Raw genomic sequence first — 17,137 nt, forward strand, 5'->3', positions numbered from 1 at the left:
GAATACAGGAAGGAAACTTCCTGCTTTCAGACACTGTAGCAAAAAAACAAAAAAAACTGCAAAAAAAACAAAACAAAGCAACACTGTCACACAATGTATTAAGTGAGTTATAAATACCATTTTCAATTTCTTCCTCAATATCATCTTCAAGGATACTAGCAGGAGCCACCGTCTCCCCGGCCTCCATCACACTTTTTAAAGCCTCCAGTTGTTCTGTTAGCACAGATGACAATTGTATAAGGCCACGCAGTAAAACAAATAATAATATTAAAAATGTTGCATCTGCATCGTACACTTAGGTGACTGTAATACAATGTAAATGATAAGAGGGTAATAGGACGCAAAATATTTTTTTCAGGTTTGTGTTAGTTCAGACTTTACTATTTATGCTTGACGTTAATGTCCTATTAATTATATGGTACAATCTAGCGGATATGAATGCAAGGCATAAATACAATCAGATTAAAAAATATTTAAAAAAAATATTGAAAAACAGATTAAAAAATATAAATAAGTGCAGGAAAGCATTAGACAGATATAGCAAGATGGGTGAACCAAGATTATATAGATGGGAGTGGCTAACAGTGAACAGCTAAGAGCCTTAATGCAGGAAAGCTTGCATCTGAGCCCCTGCACTGCTAAAAAAAACCTGCACCATTTAATATGAAGGTGAAGTGCTTCTAAACAGTGCGGGAGTAGGAGAAATCAGATGCTGTGGTCTTCTGGCTCCTCTCCATCGCAGTAAACCTATAACACTACATGTCCAAATAGACGGCTTAGGAGGGTTGGTTCTACTGACAGATTCCCTTTAATAAAGGCCTGTTTACAAGTCAAAAGTGTATTCACTCTTACTTTATTCCCGGTGCTCCGCTGAGGATTTTCCTATGTGTCTTTTTTTAAATCGCCATATGTTTCCACAGATAAGGGTCTTTTCTATTTGGTATGTGTACATATATATATATTTCCTATTTATATTAGATTTCCTTCCTAATTTTGAATTGTTTTGACTCTTTTCTATTTGGTCCTAATTTTATGGTCTTTACTAAGGGGCATAGGTAACGGTGTAATATTAAGACACATGAGACACCCTCTTGGTAAAGACCATAAAGAATAGCACTAGAGATGAGCAAACCCAAACTAAAAGTTAGGGGTTCATACCGGAGAGTTAATGCCTGGTGGTAAACGCCGAACATGGACAAAGTTGCAAAGTTTGGCGTTCCGGATGAAGTCCATTGGAGAGCGAGAGAGGGAATTTTTTCCAGATCCAAAATTCAAGTCTCCATTATTTTAATGTATAATAAAGTACAGTTCCGGTACCTGAACCAAGCTTTGGACTAAAGTTCGGGTTAGGTACCAGAACCAGAACATCCACAGGTCCGCTCATCCCTAATTACTGTAGCATCAAATAAAAAAGCCCATAACTGTGAAACTGTATTGCAGATTAAAAAACAAACAAAAACAAATTGGAATTATTACGTGAGGAGCAGAAGGAATGAAATAATAGCAAAAACTGGACACTTTTGATGTGGCGAGAGGCACTTTTTTAGGGTCCGATTGCGACTTAAATGTTTTTTTCGTTATTACCGTATATGATATATTCTGAATATTGCAGTCATCATCATGAAAATTAATATTTTGGTAATTTATTTTCTAAATGTGCAGTATACTTAGCTTATGTTATATACATAACAACATATTAGGGAAATGTATGATGTGCAATATCTCTAATATACAGTCATTAGCAAGATCACAGATACAATCTGATAGGAGCTAAGAACAACCACAAGACATCTGATTTCCCAGGAGCTGTCCGGCACTATGATTTGTGATTTGACTAATGACAATACATTGGGGAATTATTCTCAGCCTCATGGAATTTGCTTATTTTTAAGCCAAGCTGGAGCTGAGCTTTAATGTGGATTTTTGCATTTTTCCCGCAGAAAATAATTCACTAGTGTCACTTCTATTTATACCAGTGATCTACAGTGGTTTTGTAGAGTTATGTATTAATTTAACCACACAATTATCATGGTACAGTGTTTGTGGCAGCAATGGAAAGAGAAGGATATATGAGCACATACTTTTTTCCACTTCAGGCTTTAGACGTTTGTTCTTGATGAGAATTTTTCTCTTCAGGTCATTTGGAGAAGGTAACGATTTCCCAGGATCCAGCTGAAAAATAGGATCAAGAAAAATACGCCAGAAATGCAATTAGTCCGATCTCTCTTGGGTCACCGCGCCCCATGAAAGTCAATAACAATAGTGAGAAACATGCAGGCGTGCAGAGCTCCCCATACGGTGGGAATGCGGCTGTGTCTGTTGTACGGTTGCACACTCTTGTACTTAGCTACATTCTAGATCGTACTCTTCTTTAAAAATGTTGATCACACCGCCTGACTTACTTTACCCACTTTTCAAATGACGTTTTGCAAGAATACAAACAATTGGGTACAAGCCTTAATAAACATACTGGACGCTGCTCAATGTGTCGAGATGTACGGTTAAAGGGTAGTCAATTCTAGAGCATTCCTTTCTGGCAGGAACGTGCCCTGACCACAAGCTTAAAACATTAAATGAGATTTATTACACTAATTGCAAAATAATTGTGGCTCAATTTGCACAACAGTGTCAGGAAACATCTGGGACTAGCCCTGTCAGACATCAGATCGGCGCCATAAAATCGTTTCATGGACACGTGGTTCTGTACATCTCTGTACGAATTTAAACAAGGGACATTACTACAGACAGGAGAACATTTCCTGCCTTCGAGAATAACTGTAATTCCAGGATCAGTACATTTTCCAAGCATATCTACATGATGCCATCTGTTCCAGTTGCATATTATGGGGCTTCAGGGGTTCAAAACCCTGAAATCTGAACTCTATAAATAGTGGAAGCACGCATGTGTACAAGTTTTTGGTCATATCCTTTTTCTTACTTGTGTAACTTATACACTTTTTAACCAGATAACAACCAAGTTCGGAGTTTATTTGAGGCGTTAGCCTATTGCTATTGTAAATTTACAGCGCAGCATTAAAACTCCTCAAATCAAGCCGGACGGAACAGGTCTGGTCCCAGCTGTCAGACACAGCTTGGTTTTCTGGGGGTAGAGAGAAGCGGTTTATTACCGCTCCTGCATTGGCTAGATAGCACTCCGTGAGTATTATGTAGAGAATGGAAGCATCAATCCTTCTGGAGGACCTGACGATCACATGATCATCAGGTCACTGCTGTCATAGCCAAACCGCTGGGACCTATAAGACACAGTGCACCTTTGCCTGTGTCGCATGGCACAGCAAGTGATTGTTTTCCCCTGTAACTGGGGCTCCTATGAATGCCCTAGCTACAGTGGGAAAAATTAACAATAAAAGAAAAAAATCTACACATATTAGGCATCCACACTGCTGTTAAAATTCATTTAACAGGTTATTTGGCATGAAATGTGAACAGTAAAAAATCTAAACAAAAAAAATTAAATAAAAAATACATTTTTACTTTATGTGTGTGGCATTTTACATTGCATTGCGTTACATCTGTCTCTTTTTCATGATGACACAGTTTAGTGCCTGTTGTTCCTGTATTTTCTGCACCAAGACCCGATAAATGCATTTTTGCTGAGCTTTTACATTTACTCATTGCTTTCTATGGCTGAAAAAACGCTGTAAAAATGCTGAAAGAAGGGACATGCTGCACTTTTAAAAACGCAGGAATTTTACAATTCAGTAAGGAATAAAAACAATGTTTGGACATGAGATTTCTGAAATCTCATAGCTTTTGCTGGTACTGTAAAACGAAGCTTTTCATTTGGATAAAAAACTGCAACTGAAACGCAACGTGTGAACATAGCCTTAGGCTATGTGCGCACGTTGAGTAATTGCTTGACGCGTTTTTGTATGCTTTTTTGTAAAGCAATGAATGTTTTTTTGAGCTAAAGATATTTAAAAAAAAAGTTTTAGGATGTAATTTCTTGGGTCAACACCACCTTTTTCATGCTGATGCAGTACCATCAGGGAATTGGTATTAAGGCTTCCTGTCAGCAGCTGTCATTGACACCTAGCTCTAAGCTTAGGCCGGTGTATTACTGGCATGTGGTATGCGAGAAACTTGCATCAATACCCCGCACTGCCGCCGGTACTCGGGACCAGAGTGTGCGGCTGCATAGAAATACATACAGTGCCGGCAGCAGTGGCGGGTATTGATGGGAGAGACTCACGTGAGTTTCTCGCATTGCACTCACAAGTGTGACCCCGTCCTTAGCAATGAAAAGGTGTCAGCCCGACACCCTTATTACTAAGCCGATAAGTAAACACAGACACACACATTGTCACCAGCCTATGTAGGAGCATTAACAGAACGAAAGTACATAGGCTGCAACCAGACAGCAACTGTTAATTTTAAAGAAATCTTTTTTTTTTTTTTTTTTTTAAATTGTTTGTGCTCCTGCATAATTTTAATAACAGCAGAGGAAAAACTGAAGGCTGAGGGCTGATGTTATTATTATGGGAAGGAGCCAATAGCCATAAAGGCTCCCAGGTTATTAATATCAGCTCACAGCTGTTTGCTTAGCCTTACTGGCTACTTTACAGGGGAACTGAAGAAAAAAATTGACATAGGGCTCCCCTATAAAATCTAACAAGCAAAGGTTAAGCAGACAGCTGTGGGCTGATATTAATAGCCTAGGAAGGGGCCATGGATATTGGCCCCTCCCAGACTAAAAACATCAGCTCTCAGCTGCCCCAGAAAAGGCGCATCTATAAGATGCGCCAAATCTGGCGCTTAGCCTCGCTCTTCCCACTTGCTCAGTAGCGGTGGCAAGTGGAGTTCATATTTGTGGGGTTGATGTCACCTTTGTATTGTCAGGTGACATCAAGTCCACAGGTTAGTAATGGAGAGGAGTCTATAAGACACCTATCCATTAGTAACCCCATAGTGATATTGTATAAAAAAACACACACCCAGAATAAAGTCCTTTATCTATATGTATAATTGTCTAAGGGGTACTTCCGTCTTTCTGTCTGTTTGTCACGGATATTCATTGGTCGCGGCCTCTGTCTGTCATGGAATCCAAGTCGCTGATTGGTCGTGGCAAAACGTCCACGACCATTGCCACGACCAATCAGCGACGCGCACAGTCCGGAAGAAAATGGCCGCTCCTTACTCCTCGCACTCAGTGCCCGGCGCCCGCATACTCCTCTCCGGTCACCGCTCACACAGGGTTAATGCCGGCGGTAACAGACCGCGTTATGCCGCGGGTAACGCACTCTGTAACCGCTGCTATTAACCCTGTGTGTCCCCAATTTTTTACTATTGATGCTGCCTATGCGGCATCAATAGTAAAAAAATGTAATGTTAAAAATAATAAAAAAACAAAAAACCTGCTATACTAACCCTCGGTAGTACGCCGAGCCGCTCGTGCCGGCCGCCATCTTCCGTTCCCGGCGATGCATTGCAAAATTACCCAGAAGACTTAGCGGTCTCGCGAGACCGCTAAGTCATCTGGGTAATTTCGCAATGCATCCTGGGAACGGAAGATGGCGAGCGGCTCGGCGGAGCTTCGGTGGATCCCAAGCGTTGGTAACCGCTTCCTAGATCCAGGCGCCAACGAAAGGTGAGTATGTGGGCTGCACAATATACAACGTGGACTGCGCAATATACTTCGTGGGCTGCGCAATATAGTACGTGAGCTGCGCAATATACAACGTGGGCTGCGCAATATACAATGTGGGCTGCGCAATATACTACGTGGACTGCGCAATATACTACGTGGGCTGTGCAATATACAACGTGGGCTGCGCAATATACTACGTGGGCTGCGCAATATACTACGTGGGCTGCGCAATATACTACGTGGGCTGCGCAATGTACAACGTGGGTTGCGCAATGTACAACGTGTGCTGCGCAATGTACTACGTGGGCTGCGCAATGTGCTGCGTGGGCTGCGCAATGTACTGCGTGGGCTGCGCAATGCACTGCGTTGTCTGCGCAATGTACTGCGTTGGCTGCACAATGTACTGCGTGGCCTGCGCAATGTACTGCGTGGGCTGCGCAATGTACTGCGTGGGCTGCGCAATGTACTGCGTGGGCTGCGCAATGTACTGCGTGGGCTGCGCAATGTACTGCGTGGGCTGCGCAATGTACTGCGTGGGCTGTGCTATACCCTACGCATACCTATTCTAGAATACCCGATGCGTTAGAATCGGGCCACCATCTAGTTTAAAATAATGACACAGACTCCTTTAATGAATCTTAATTAAATCATACTCAACGAACGCCTAATCCACTGAAGCCAACGTCTCCTGCAACTAAAATAAAATAATAAACCACAATATTCCTCACCTGTCCACAGAGAAGATAAGCCATATTGTCCCATGATGATCCTGACGACTTTGAGAGCAGTCACTGATGTGACTGCTCTCAAAGACAGCCGGCGATACACTAACAGGAGGTAATCGCTCCCGCAGTGTATCACTGAGCTGCCGTGAGAAAGTTCTCATGCAGCGGTGCCGTAAGTCAGAGCACTGGAGCTGATCAGCTGATGGACTGTAGTGAACTCTCTCACGGCAGCTCAGTGATACACTGCGGGAGCGATTACCTCCTATCAATGTATCGCCAGAGGCCGGGTAGAGCAGTCACATCTCCCAATGTGACTATTCTACACGTGAGATCGATGTGGGACACTTGGGATTACGTGGACTATGGCGGACAGATGAGTATATGGTGGTTCATTATTTTACATTATTTCTAGGAGACGAGGGCATCGGGGATTTGGTGTTAGGTAAGTATAATAGATTTTTATTTTTATTTGAATGTGTATCTAATTATTTTACCTTTTTTTTTTTTTTTTAACTGTGAGCACAGGCGCTGGCAGATGATGTTATGTGTCCCATCAGCCGCACCTGCTGTCACTGTTATTTTACAGCAGACATAGCCCGTTTGGAGCAGTAGCCTCATCAGCCCACACCCGCTGACCTGCGGTAAGTTTTTCACCGCAGGTCACTGCTGCGGGTCACAGTCACAGCTGCGGGGTAACGCTGACATCTGACAGCGTTACCCCGCAGCGCTATAGCCGACAGTACCGGCGGTAGCGTTACCACCGTTCACCGCTGCAGGTTGCAGTCGCCTCCGGTCTGGTTTTAAAACCTACTTGACTATGAATTTAAGCAGGACTAGGAAGCACAAAGTTTGGTGATTGGATCGATTTTAAACTTTTGCAAAAACAGAAATATACCGTAGTTGTTTTTCTCTGAAAAAAAATATAATGAAGAAGCAATGAAGTTATATAGTGTAAGAAAAAGATCAGCAACACCAGTAGAAAGCAAGTGATATTACTCCCAGGCAAACCACCCAATGTCCAGGCGTCCTTAGAACAGTCAGCCTCATGAAAATTATCAGGTAAGGCATACTAGGAAGAGGGAACCAGTCAGCATGCCAATAACGATGTAGCTGAACAAGCTCCGATTAGCTCAGATAAATGAAAGGTAATCTGTCAGCAGGTTTTTGCTACGCCATCTGAGAGAAGAATGATGTGGGGACAAAGATCCGGATTCCTGCGATGTGTTTCTTGGTTTACTAGGTTCTGAATAACTGTTTTATCTAGCAGCTCTCTGAATGCTGGGCCCTGTATAACCCTGTTCTCACCACTGATTGGCAGCTTTCTGTGCAAACTATGCACAGGCAGAAAGCTGCCACTCAGTGGTAAGGGCAGTGTTCTAGCCCTCTAGTAATAATCTGTTGCTGAAAAAAGTGGTTTTATAAAAACTATAGCACGCAGCTCAGTAAGTGACACATCGTTGGAATCAGAGTCTCTATCTCTACAGGGTGGGCCATTTATATGGATACACCTAAATAAAATGGTAATGGTTGGTGATATCAAATTCCTGTTTGTGGCACATTAGTATATGAGAGGGGGAAAACTTTTCAAGATGGGTGGTGACCATGGCGGCCATTTTGAAGTTTGCCATTTTAGATCCAACTTTATTTTTTTCAATGGGAAGAGGGTCATGGGACACATCAAACTTATTGAGAATTTCACAAGAAAAATAATGGTGTGCTTGGCTTTAAAGTAACTTTATTCTTTCATGAGTTATTTACAAGTTTATGACCACTTATAAAATGTGTTAAAAGTGCTGCCCATTGTGTTGGATTGTCAATGCAACCCTCTTCTCCCACTCTTGACACACTGATAGCAACACTGTAGAAGAAATGCTAGCACAGGCTTCCAGTATCTGTAGTTTCAGATGCTGCACATCTGGTATCTTCACAGCATAGACAATAGCCTTTAGATGACCCCAAAGATAAAAGTCTAAGGGGGTCAGATCAGGAGACCTTGGTGGCCATTCAACTGGCCCATGATGACCAATCCACTTTCCAGGAAACTGTTCATGTAGGAATGCTCTGACCTGACACCCAAAATGTGGTGGTGCACCATCTTGGGTGTCAGGTCCGAGCATTCCTACATGAAAAGTTTCCTGGAAAGTGAATTGGTCATCGTGGGCCAGTTGAATGGCCACTAAGGTCTCCTGATCTGACCCCCTTAGACTTTTATCTTTGGGGTCATCTGAAGGCAATTGTCTTTAATAAAGTTACATTAAAACCAAGCACATCATTGTTTTTCTTGCGAAATTCTCAATAGGTTTGATGTGTCACATGACACTCTTCCCATTGAAAAAAATAAAGTTGGATCCAAAATGGCCGACTTCAAAATGGCCGCCATGGTCACCGCCCATCTTGAAAAGTTTTCCCACTCTCATATACTAATGTGCCACAAACAGGAAGTTGATCAACAACTATTCCCATTTTATTTAGGTGTATCCATATAAATGGCAAAAACCTGGTGACAGATTTCATTTAAGGGACATTTTTTTTGCTCTATTTTAATTGAGGAACATTGGGAGATGTGCCCAAGCACCAGCAAAAACTCAACACCAGGTCAGTGCTCAGATACCAAAATCATCAAGGCTATGCAATACATGACATGATGCAATAGAAGCAACAATGAGTTCTAAGATTAGACAGACAGCTGAGCAGATATGGTGTAACCACATAAGAAAGAAGATAAGAATCTATATCATATGCACACATTAATGGATAACACATTTGTCAGGCCCACTGAACTGTTACTGTTGCATATCAGATGAATTCTTGTGTTTTTCCTCTGTATTTTTGTATTCTGTGCAAGTCGGGATGTGGCCTCCCTCTCCTGAGCTGGAAATTACATTTAAAAGTTTCCCCAGACTCGTGTCCACAGGTCGGGACCCGGTCTATTTGTCTGCCCTTATTCACACCCTGAGGTCAACTCTAACATATGGTAAGATTATTAATGTTAGACGGTGGGATGGCTTTTATGCTATTTGTGATCAAAAACAGTTTTATTAAGAACCCTGTGTTAATGAAATGCACTTTTGCTTTTTACTTATTCAGTTACAGCAGGGTTTTTGCTCATTTTGATTCTTGTAAGTTTTGTATGCTTTATGGCCAATGTGAACATGCATGTATGTGCTGCATGTATGCCAACTTAAACCAAGCTCAATTTTTGTGTTTCTTTTATATCAGATGAATTCTGCCTGGACCCACAGGACCCGACAAGTAAAGTATATGGTGGAGTGCCAACTCTTCACCGATGGCAGACGTAGAAGAAAGTGCTGGATTTCAACATACCTGATAATTTTGTTCTGAAGGGAGATAAGCCACCATCAGAGGTGCCTATCAGATACTTGTTCTCCATAGAGAGAGGGGAACACATCTCCGATGGGCACCTCTAGTGGTGGCTTATCTCACATCATGTGTGTTTGGGGGAAAGGTTAAAGGGAGCTGATGGCTTTCTGAAACATATGACTAAGTCCTCCATATTAACTATCTTATAGTTGCCTCAACTATGGAATTCGAAATACGAAATTTTACCAAGCACCTGAACTGAAAATACAGTCCTGCCCTGGCCATCTACTTTTTTAAAGGTTTGGGTGCTCAATGTGATGCACCAAATTATCAACTTGGAGACCGCTGGTTTCTTTGGGCCTTCCCAAATACAGAAGCCCTTTCATAATCAAAGTGTTTTGGCCCAAAGAACAATAATGTTCAGATCAGATTTAAAGAGTAACTAATCCTTTTTATATATATAATTCTTTTCCTGGCATTATTGAGTTATACAATTTTGGAACTTACTTCATTAGCTTATTTTACTTCTTTCTCTCCCAAACACTATACTGCAGTGCTGTTTTAATACCAAGTTGATGCTCCTTTAGACGCTGCTTTCAACTGCTGCTCAGCAAAGATCCATGCACTATATTCAAACAGACTGTGTCAGGGAATTTAATTGTCTAAGCACTGTGGTAGAGAGCAGAAAAACTCAAACAAGAAAACCCTGTACACAGACTATTTGAATACAGTGTACAGATCTTGCTGAGCAACAGTTGAAAGCAGCTTCTAAAGGAGCATGTATCTGGGCATTTCAAGCATAGTGTTTGGGAGAGAAGAAAAAAAAATATATGGTAACGAAAAATATTTAAAAAATGTATAACTTTGCCAAGTGGATAATTACATAAAAAAGTTTAGCTACTATTTTAGGCAAAATAGACATCTATGCTTAGAACAAATCTGTGCATTACAGTTACACAGGCTTAAACCTGGGTCAGATAAGTGTGTAAATATTTCTATGTGAAGAGGGTAAGGGTACCGTCACACAGTGCCATTTTCATCGCTACGACGGCACGATTCGTGACATTCTAGCGATATCGTTACGATATCGTTGTGTCTGACACGCTACTGCGATCCGGATCCCCGCTAAGAATCGTACGTCGTAGCAGATCGTTTGAAACTTTCTTTCGTCGTCTAGTGTCCCGCTGTGGCGGCATGATTGCATCGTGTGACACAGGTTGTATACGATGTGCGCACAGTAACCAACGGCTTCTACATCGCAAATACGTCATGAAATTATCGCTCCAGCGCCGTGTATTGCAACGTGTGACCGCAGTCTACGACGCTGGAGCGATAATCATACGACGCTGCAACGTCACGAATCGTACCGTCGTAGCAATGAAAATGGCACTGTGTGACGGTACCCTAACTGGCTAAACCTTTGGCAGCAGCAAATCTCCAGAGGGGGGGCTGTAATGGGCGCAGCTTGATGGAAGCCCCCACATGACTGCGTTGCCGAGAGGAGGAGTTGGAGTTTGAATAAAAATAGGGATTGTTACGGGATTGGTGGGATTTTAAATAGGGGGGCGTTTTTAGTGGGACAAGGAGGCGGGGGCCAGAATAGTGCGGGAAGAAATCACTTCTGACGTGACTGAGGAGGAGAGAAGACCTGTCACACACAGCGGACTCACCATGTCATCTATCGACAGTCAGCTGCACACGGAAGCACAGTCCAGGAGCGACGGATGGCTGGAGGAGCAGCTCACCAGGCTGCTGGGAGACACCGGGATCCGGGGCAGCAGGACAAGGAGGACGCGGCCACCGGAGAGGTTATCCCCCGATATGGCACCGCGCGGCAGACGCAGGCCGCGGAGCCCCTCCGGGGACCCTGCGGGGGCTGTGGGTTGTGGCGCGAACACTCTGCCCGCTCCCCCCTCCGGCAGGAATCCACCTGGCGGCTCTGCTGGCGCGAGTCGGCAACGAGGTATGGGGGCGAGTCAGGTGCGGCCTGCTGCCAGGGCCGCACCGGAAGTCAGGGCCGCACCAGAAGTGCGGCCTAGTCCAGGGCGCGATGGAAGTGCGGCGCCCTCTAGTGGAGCCAGGAACCGCCGGAGTACAGCGCGGGCAGAGGAACACTTCGCCAGTCTCGGTCCCCCCTGGTGACGAGGAGGCCAGGGGCATGGGCCTGGGGCACCACAGTGGCAGCGACGACCCGGGATCTGATCTAGTAGAGAGCATCCGGGCGATGGTGAGCAGCTGGATTCTGGAGACACGGCTGGTGGGAACACAGCACCCGCGAAGCCTCGTGAGTATATGTCTAGTCTTTTTTCGGGTGCGGTGGGGTTAGCGGCAGGAGTTGGGGAGGCTGGTTCAGATTTTCCTGGCATTAGAGAGCTTTTGGCAGGTATGTCGCAAATTTTCAGGAGATTGGACGCGGGTGCAGCGGGTAGTGTGGGAGCGTCACCCGCGGGGGCTTGGTTGGCGGATGCTGGTAACGCACCGGGGGGGGGGGGGCAATGGCGAATTAGGGCGGTCTGGTGCTGCCGCATCGGCTCAAGCAGCTGGGGTGTCGGTTCAAAAAGAGACGGGAAAGAAGGATGAGGTGAAATTGGACGATCGGGCAAAAGGGGAAGTGTTGTGAATTCTGCTTTTGGGCTCCCTCCGGTGGTTGTAGGTGGTAATGCAGTTGTCCCTGAGTTGCAGTCCTGGTCAGGTGTATCTGCTGATTGCAGTTCTGACTGGGGTATTTAGGCGTGCAGGATTCATTAGTCCTTGCCAGTTGTCCATGGTTGTTGGGAGGTTTTGGTCCTGGTTTGGTTCCTTCTGCCTTCTGCCAAATCAGCAAAGATAAGTGTCTGGTTTTGTTTCTGTGGCACACATGCTGTGTGCTTAATAATTCTGTGCTATTCAGTGTTTTTTTTTTGTCCAGCTTAGATTTTGTCAGTATTTTCTCAGTCTTGTTGGATTCTCTGGAGTGGCAGATATACATTCCATGTCTTTAGTTAGATTGTGGAACTTTTTGTATTATCTGCTGTGGATGTTTTTGGAAGGGTTTTAATACTGACCGCTTAGTATTCTGTCCTATCTTTGCCTATTTAGCTAGAGTGGCCTCTTTTGCTGAATCCTGTTATCTGCCTGCGTGTGTCTTTCCTCTCCTACTCACAGTCAATATTCGTGGGGGGCTGCCTATCCTTTGGGGTTCTGCTCTGAGGCAAGGTAGTATTCCTATTTCCATCTATAGGGGTATTTAGTCCTCCGGCTGTGTCGAGGTGTCTAGGGTTTGTTAGGCACACCCCACGGCTACTTCTAGTTGCGGTGTTAGTTCAGGTTTTGCGGTCAGTACAGTTTCCACCTACTCCAGAGAAAGTTCATGCGGCTCCAAAGTCACCGGATCATAACAGTACAACTGGCCCACTATGAGTTAAATGCATCTCAGAAGAAGGGAAGAAAGGTGTTGAGTCATTTTTTTTTCTGCAGTTTGCTTTGCCTTTTCTTCCCTCTTTTTCTCTGGGTGGCTAAGGAGTCTTGTGTTAGCATGGATGTTCAGGAATTAGCTTCTCGTGTAGACCAGCTTGCTGCTAGGGTACAGGGAATTTCTGATTATATTGTTCAGACTCCTGTTTTAGAGCCAAAGATTCCTACTCCTGATTTGTTTTTTGGTGACAGGTCCAAATTTTTGAGTTTTAAAAACAACTGTAAACTGTTTTTTGCTTTGAGACCTCGATCCTCTGGGGATTCTATTCAGCAGGTTAAAATCGTCATTTCCCTGCTGCGTGGTGATCCACAGGATTGGGCATTTTCCCTGGAATCTGGTAATCCGGCTTTGCTTAATGTAGATTCCTTTTTTCAGGCTTTAAGACTATTATATGATGAACCTAATTCTGTGGATCAAGCGGAAAAGACCTTGTTGGCCCTATCTCAGGGTCAAGAGGCGGCAGAATTGTATTGTCAGAAATTTAGAAAATGGTCTGTGTTGACTAAATGGAATGATGATGCTTTGGCTGCAATTTTCAGAAAGGGTCTTTCTGAATCCGTTAAAGATGTTATGGTGGGGTTTCCCACGCCCGTCGGTCTGAGTGATTCTATGTCTTTGGCCATTCAGATTGATCGGCGCTTGCGGGAGCGCAGAACTGTGCGCGCTATGGCGTTGTCCTCAAAGCAGAGTCCTGAGCCAATGCAGCGTGATAGGATTCTGTCTAGGACAGAACAACAAGGACTCAGACGTCAGAATAGGTTGTGTTATTATTGTGGCGACGCTTCTCATGTCATTTCAGTCTGCCCTAAATGGACAAAGAGGATCGCTAGTTCATTTACCATCAGTACTGTACAACCTAAATTTCTGTTATCGGTGTCCCTGATCTGCTCATTGTCATCATTTTCTGTCTTGGCGTTTGTGGATTCAGGCGCCGCTTTGAACTTAATGGACCTTGAGTTTGCCAGGTGTTGTGGTTTCCCCTTGCAGCCCTTGCAGAACCTTATTCCCTTAAGGGGCATTGATGCTACACCTTTGGCTAAAAATAAGCCCCAGTTTTGGACACAGGTGACCATGCGCATGGCGCCAGCCCATCAGGAAGATTGTCGATTTCTGGTATTGCATAATTTACATTATGCTATCGTGTTGGGTTTTCCGTGGTTGCAGGTACATAATCCTGTGTTGGATTGGAAGTCAATGTCTGTGACTAGTTGGGGTTGTCAGGGGGTCCATAATGATGTTCCTTTAATGTCCATCTCCTCTTCTTCCTCTTCCGAAATTCCAGAGTTTTTGTCTGATTTTCAGGATGTATTTGATGAGCCCAAGTCCAGTTCTCTTCCACCACACAGGGACTGTGATTGTGCTATTGATTTGATTCCAGGCTGTAAGTTTCCTAAGGGCCGACTCTTTAACCTGTCTGTGCCGGAACATACCGCTATGCGGAGTTATGTTAAGGAGTCTTTGGAGAAAGGGCATTTTCAGCCATCTTCTTCACCGATGGGAGCGGGATTTTTTTTTGTTGCTAAGAAGGATGGCTCCTTGAGACCCTGTATTGATTATCGCCTCTTGAATAAGATCACGGTCAAGTTTCAATACCCTTTACCTTTGCTTTCCGATTTGTTTGCTAAGATTAAGGGGGCTAGTTGGTTTACGAAGATTGACCTTCGGGGGGCATATAATCTTGTTCGTATTAAGCAGGGTGATGAATGGAAAACTGCGTTCAATACGCCCGAAGGCCATTTTGAACACCTTGTGATGCCGTTCGGGCTCACTAATGCTCCATCTGTTTTTCAATCTTTCATGCATGATATCTTCCGGACTTATATTGATAAATTCTTGATTGTATATTTGGACGATATTTTGATTTTTTCTGATGATTGGGAGTGTCATGTGGAACAGGTCAGGATGGTATTTCAGATCCTTCGTGACAATGCTTTGTTTGTGAAGGGGTCTAAGTGTCTCTTTGGGGTGCAGAAGGTTTCTTTTTTGGGTTTAATTTTTTCTCCTTCATCTATTGAGATGGATCCAGTTAAGGTTCAGGCCATTCATGATTGGATTCAACCCACGTCCGTAAAGAGCCTTCAGAAATTTTTGGGTTTTGCAAATTTTTATCGCCGTTTCATTGCTAACTTTTCCAGCGTGGTTAAACCCTTGACCGATTTGACGAAAAAAGGCGCTGATGTGGCGAATTGGTCCTCTGCGGCTGTTTCTGCCTTTCAGGAGCTTAAACGTCGATTTACTTCTGCTCCGGTGTTGCGCCAACCGGATGTTTCCCTTCCGTTTCAGGTTGAGATTGACGCTTCTGAGATTGGCGCAGGGGCCGTTTTGTCCCAGAGGGATCATGTTGGTTCCTTGACGAAACCGTGTGCATTCTTTTCCCGTAAATTTTCGCCTGCTGAATGCAATTATGATGTCGGCAATCGGGAGATGTTGGCTATGAAGTGGGCATTTGAGGAGTGGCGACATTGGCTTGAGGGAGCTAAGCACCGTATTGTGGTCTTGACCGATCATAAGAATTTGATTTACCTCAAGTCTGCCAAGCAGCTGAATCCTAGACAGGCTCGATGGTCCTTGTTTTTTTCCCGTTTTGATTTTGTGGTCTCGTATTTTCCGGGTTCCAAGAATATTAAGGCTGATGCCCTTTCTAGGAGTTTTTTACCTGATTCTCCTGAGGTCCTTGAACCGGTCGGCATTCTGAAAGAAGGGGTGGTTCTTTCTGCTATTTCCCCTGATTTACGACGGGTTCTTCAGGAATTTCAGGCTGACAGACCTGATCGTTGTCCAGTGGGGAAACTATTTGTTCCTGACAGATGGACTAGTAGAGTGATTTCTGAGGTTCACTGTTCTGTGTTGGCTGGTCATCCTGGTATTTTTGGTACCAGAGACTTGGTTGGTAGGTCCTTTTGGTGGCCTTCTTTATGACGTGATGTGCGTTCTTTTGTGCAGTCCTGTGGGACTTGTGCGCGGGCTAAGCCTTGTTGTTCCCGTGCTAGTGGGTTGCTTTTGCCATTGCCGGTCCCTGAGAGGCCCTGGACGCATATTTCTATGGATTTTATTTCTGATCTTCCGGTTTCCCAGAGGATGTCGGTTATCTGGGTTGTTTGTGACCGGTTTTCTAAGATGGTTCATTTGGTGCCTTTGCCTAAATTGCCTTCCTCTTCAGATTTAGTTTCGTTGTTTTTTCAGCATGTGGTTCGTTTGCATGGTATTTCGGAGAATATTGTGTCTGACAGAGGTTCCCAGTTTGTTTCTAGGTTTTGGCGGGCCTTTTGTGCTAGGCTGGGCATTGATTTATCTTTTTCCTCTGCATTTCATCCTCAGACAAATGGCCAAACCGAGCGAACTAATCAGACCTTGGAGACTTATTTGAGATGCTTTGTGTCTGCTGATCAGGATGATTGGGTGGCCTTTTTGCCATTGGCCGAGTTTGCCCTTAATAATCGGGCTAGTTCGGCTACTTTGGTTTCGCCTTTTTTTTGTAATTTTGGTTTTCATCCTCGTTTTTCTTCTGGGCAGGTTGAGCCTTCTGACTGTCCTGGTATGGATTCGGTGGTTGACAGGTTGCAGCAGATTTGGGCTCATGTGGTGGACAATTTGGTGTTGTCTCAGGAGGAGGCTCAACGTTTTGCTAACCATCATCGGTGTGCTGGTTCCCGGCTTCAGGTTGGGGATCTGGTCTGGTTGTCTTCCCGTCATGTTCCTATGAAGGTTTCTTCTCCTAAGTTTAAGCCTCGGTTTATTGGTCCTTAAAGGATTTCTGGGATTATTAATCCGGTGTCTTTTCGATTGGCGCTTCCGGCCTCTTTTGCTATCCATAATGTCTTCCATAGATCTTTATTGCGGAAATATGTGGTACCCGTTGTTCCCTCTGTTGATCCTCCGGCCCCTGTGTTGGTTGATGGGGAGTTGGAGTATGATTTTGGATTCTCGTTTTTCGAGGCGGAGGCTTCAGTATCTTGTCAAATGGAAGGGTTATGGCCAGGAGGATAATTCTTGGGTTTTTGCCTCTGATGTCCATGCTGCTGATTTGGT

The 17,137-nt window shown here is 44.2% G+C and overlaps 1 protein-coding gene across 9 annotated transcripts in view; it reads right to left on the reverse strand.

Moving 5' to 3' along the window:
* PLCB4 (phospholipase C beta 4) overlaps positions 1 to 17,137 on the reverse strand; it is a 329,182-nt gene that overhangs the window by 77,919 nt on the left and 234,126 nt on the right. For all 9 annotated transcript variants that reach the window (XM_077282633.1, XM_077282628.1, XM_077282632.1 and 6 more), the window contains 2 exons: positions 2,082 to 2,172; positions 118 to 213 (listed from right to left, as the gene is read on the reverse strand). In XM_077282633.1, the coding sequence (XP_077138748.1) occupies positions 118 to 213; positions 2,082 to 2,172 (187 nt within the window). The remainder of the gene's footprint in view (positions 1 to 117; positions 214 to 2,081; positions 2,173 to 17,137) is intronic.

The sequence above is a fragment of the Ranitomeya variabilis genome, chromosome 2 (genome assembly GCF_051348905.1).
Source record: "Ranitomeya variabilis isolate aRanVar5 chromosome 2, aRanVar5.hap1, whole genome shotgun sequence".
Lineage (NCBI taxonomy): Eukaryota > Metazoa > Chordata > Amphibia > Anura > Dendrobatidae > Ranitomeya > Ranitomeya variabilis.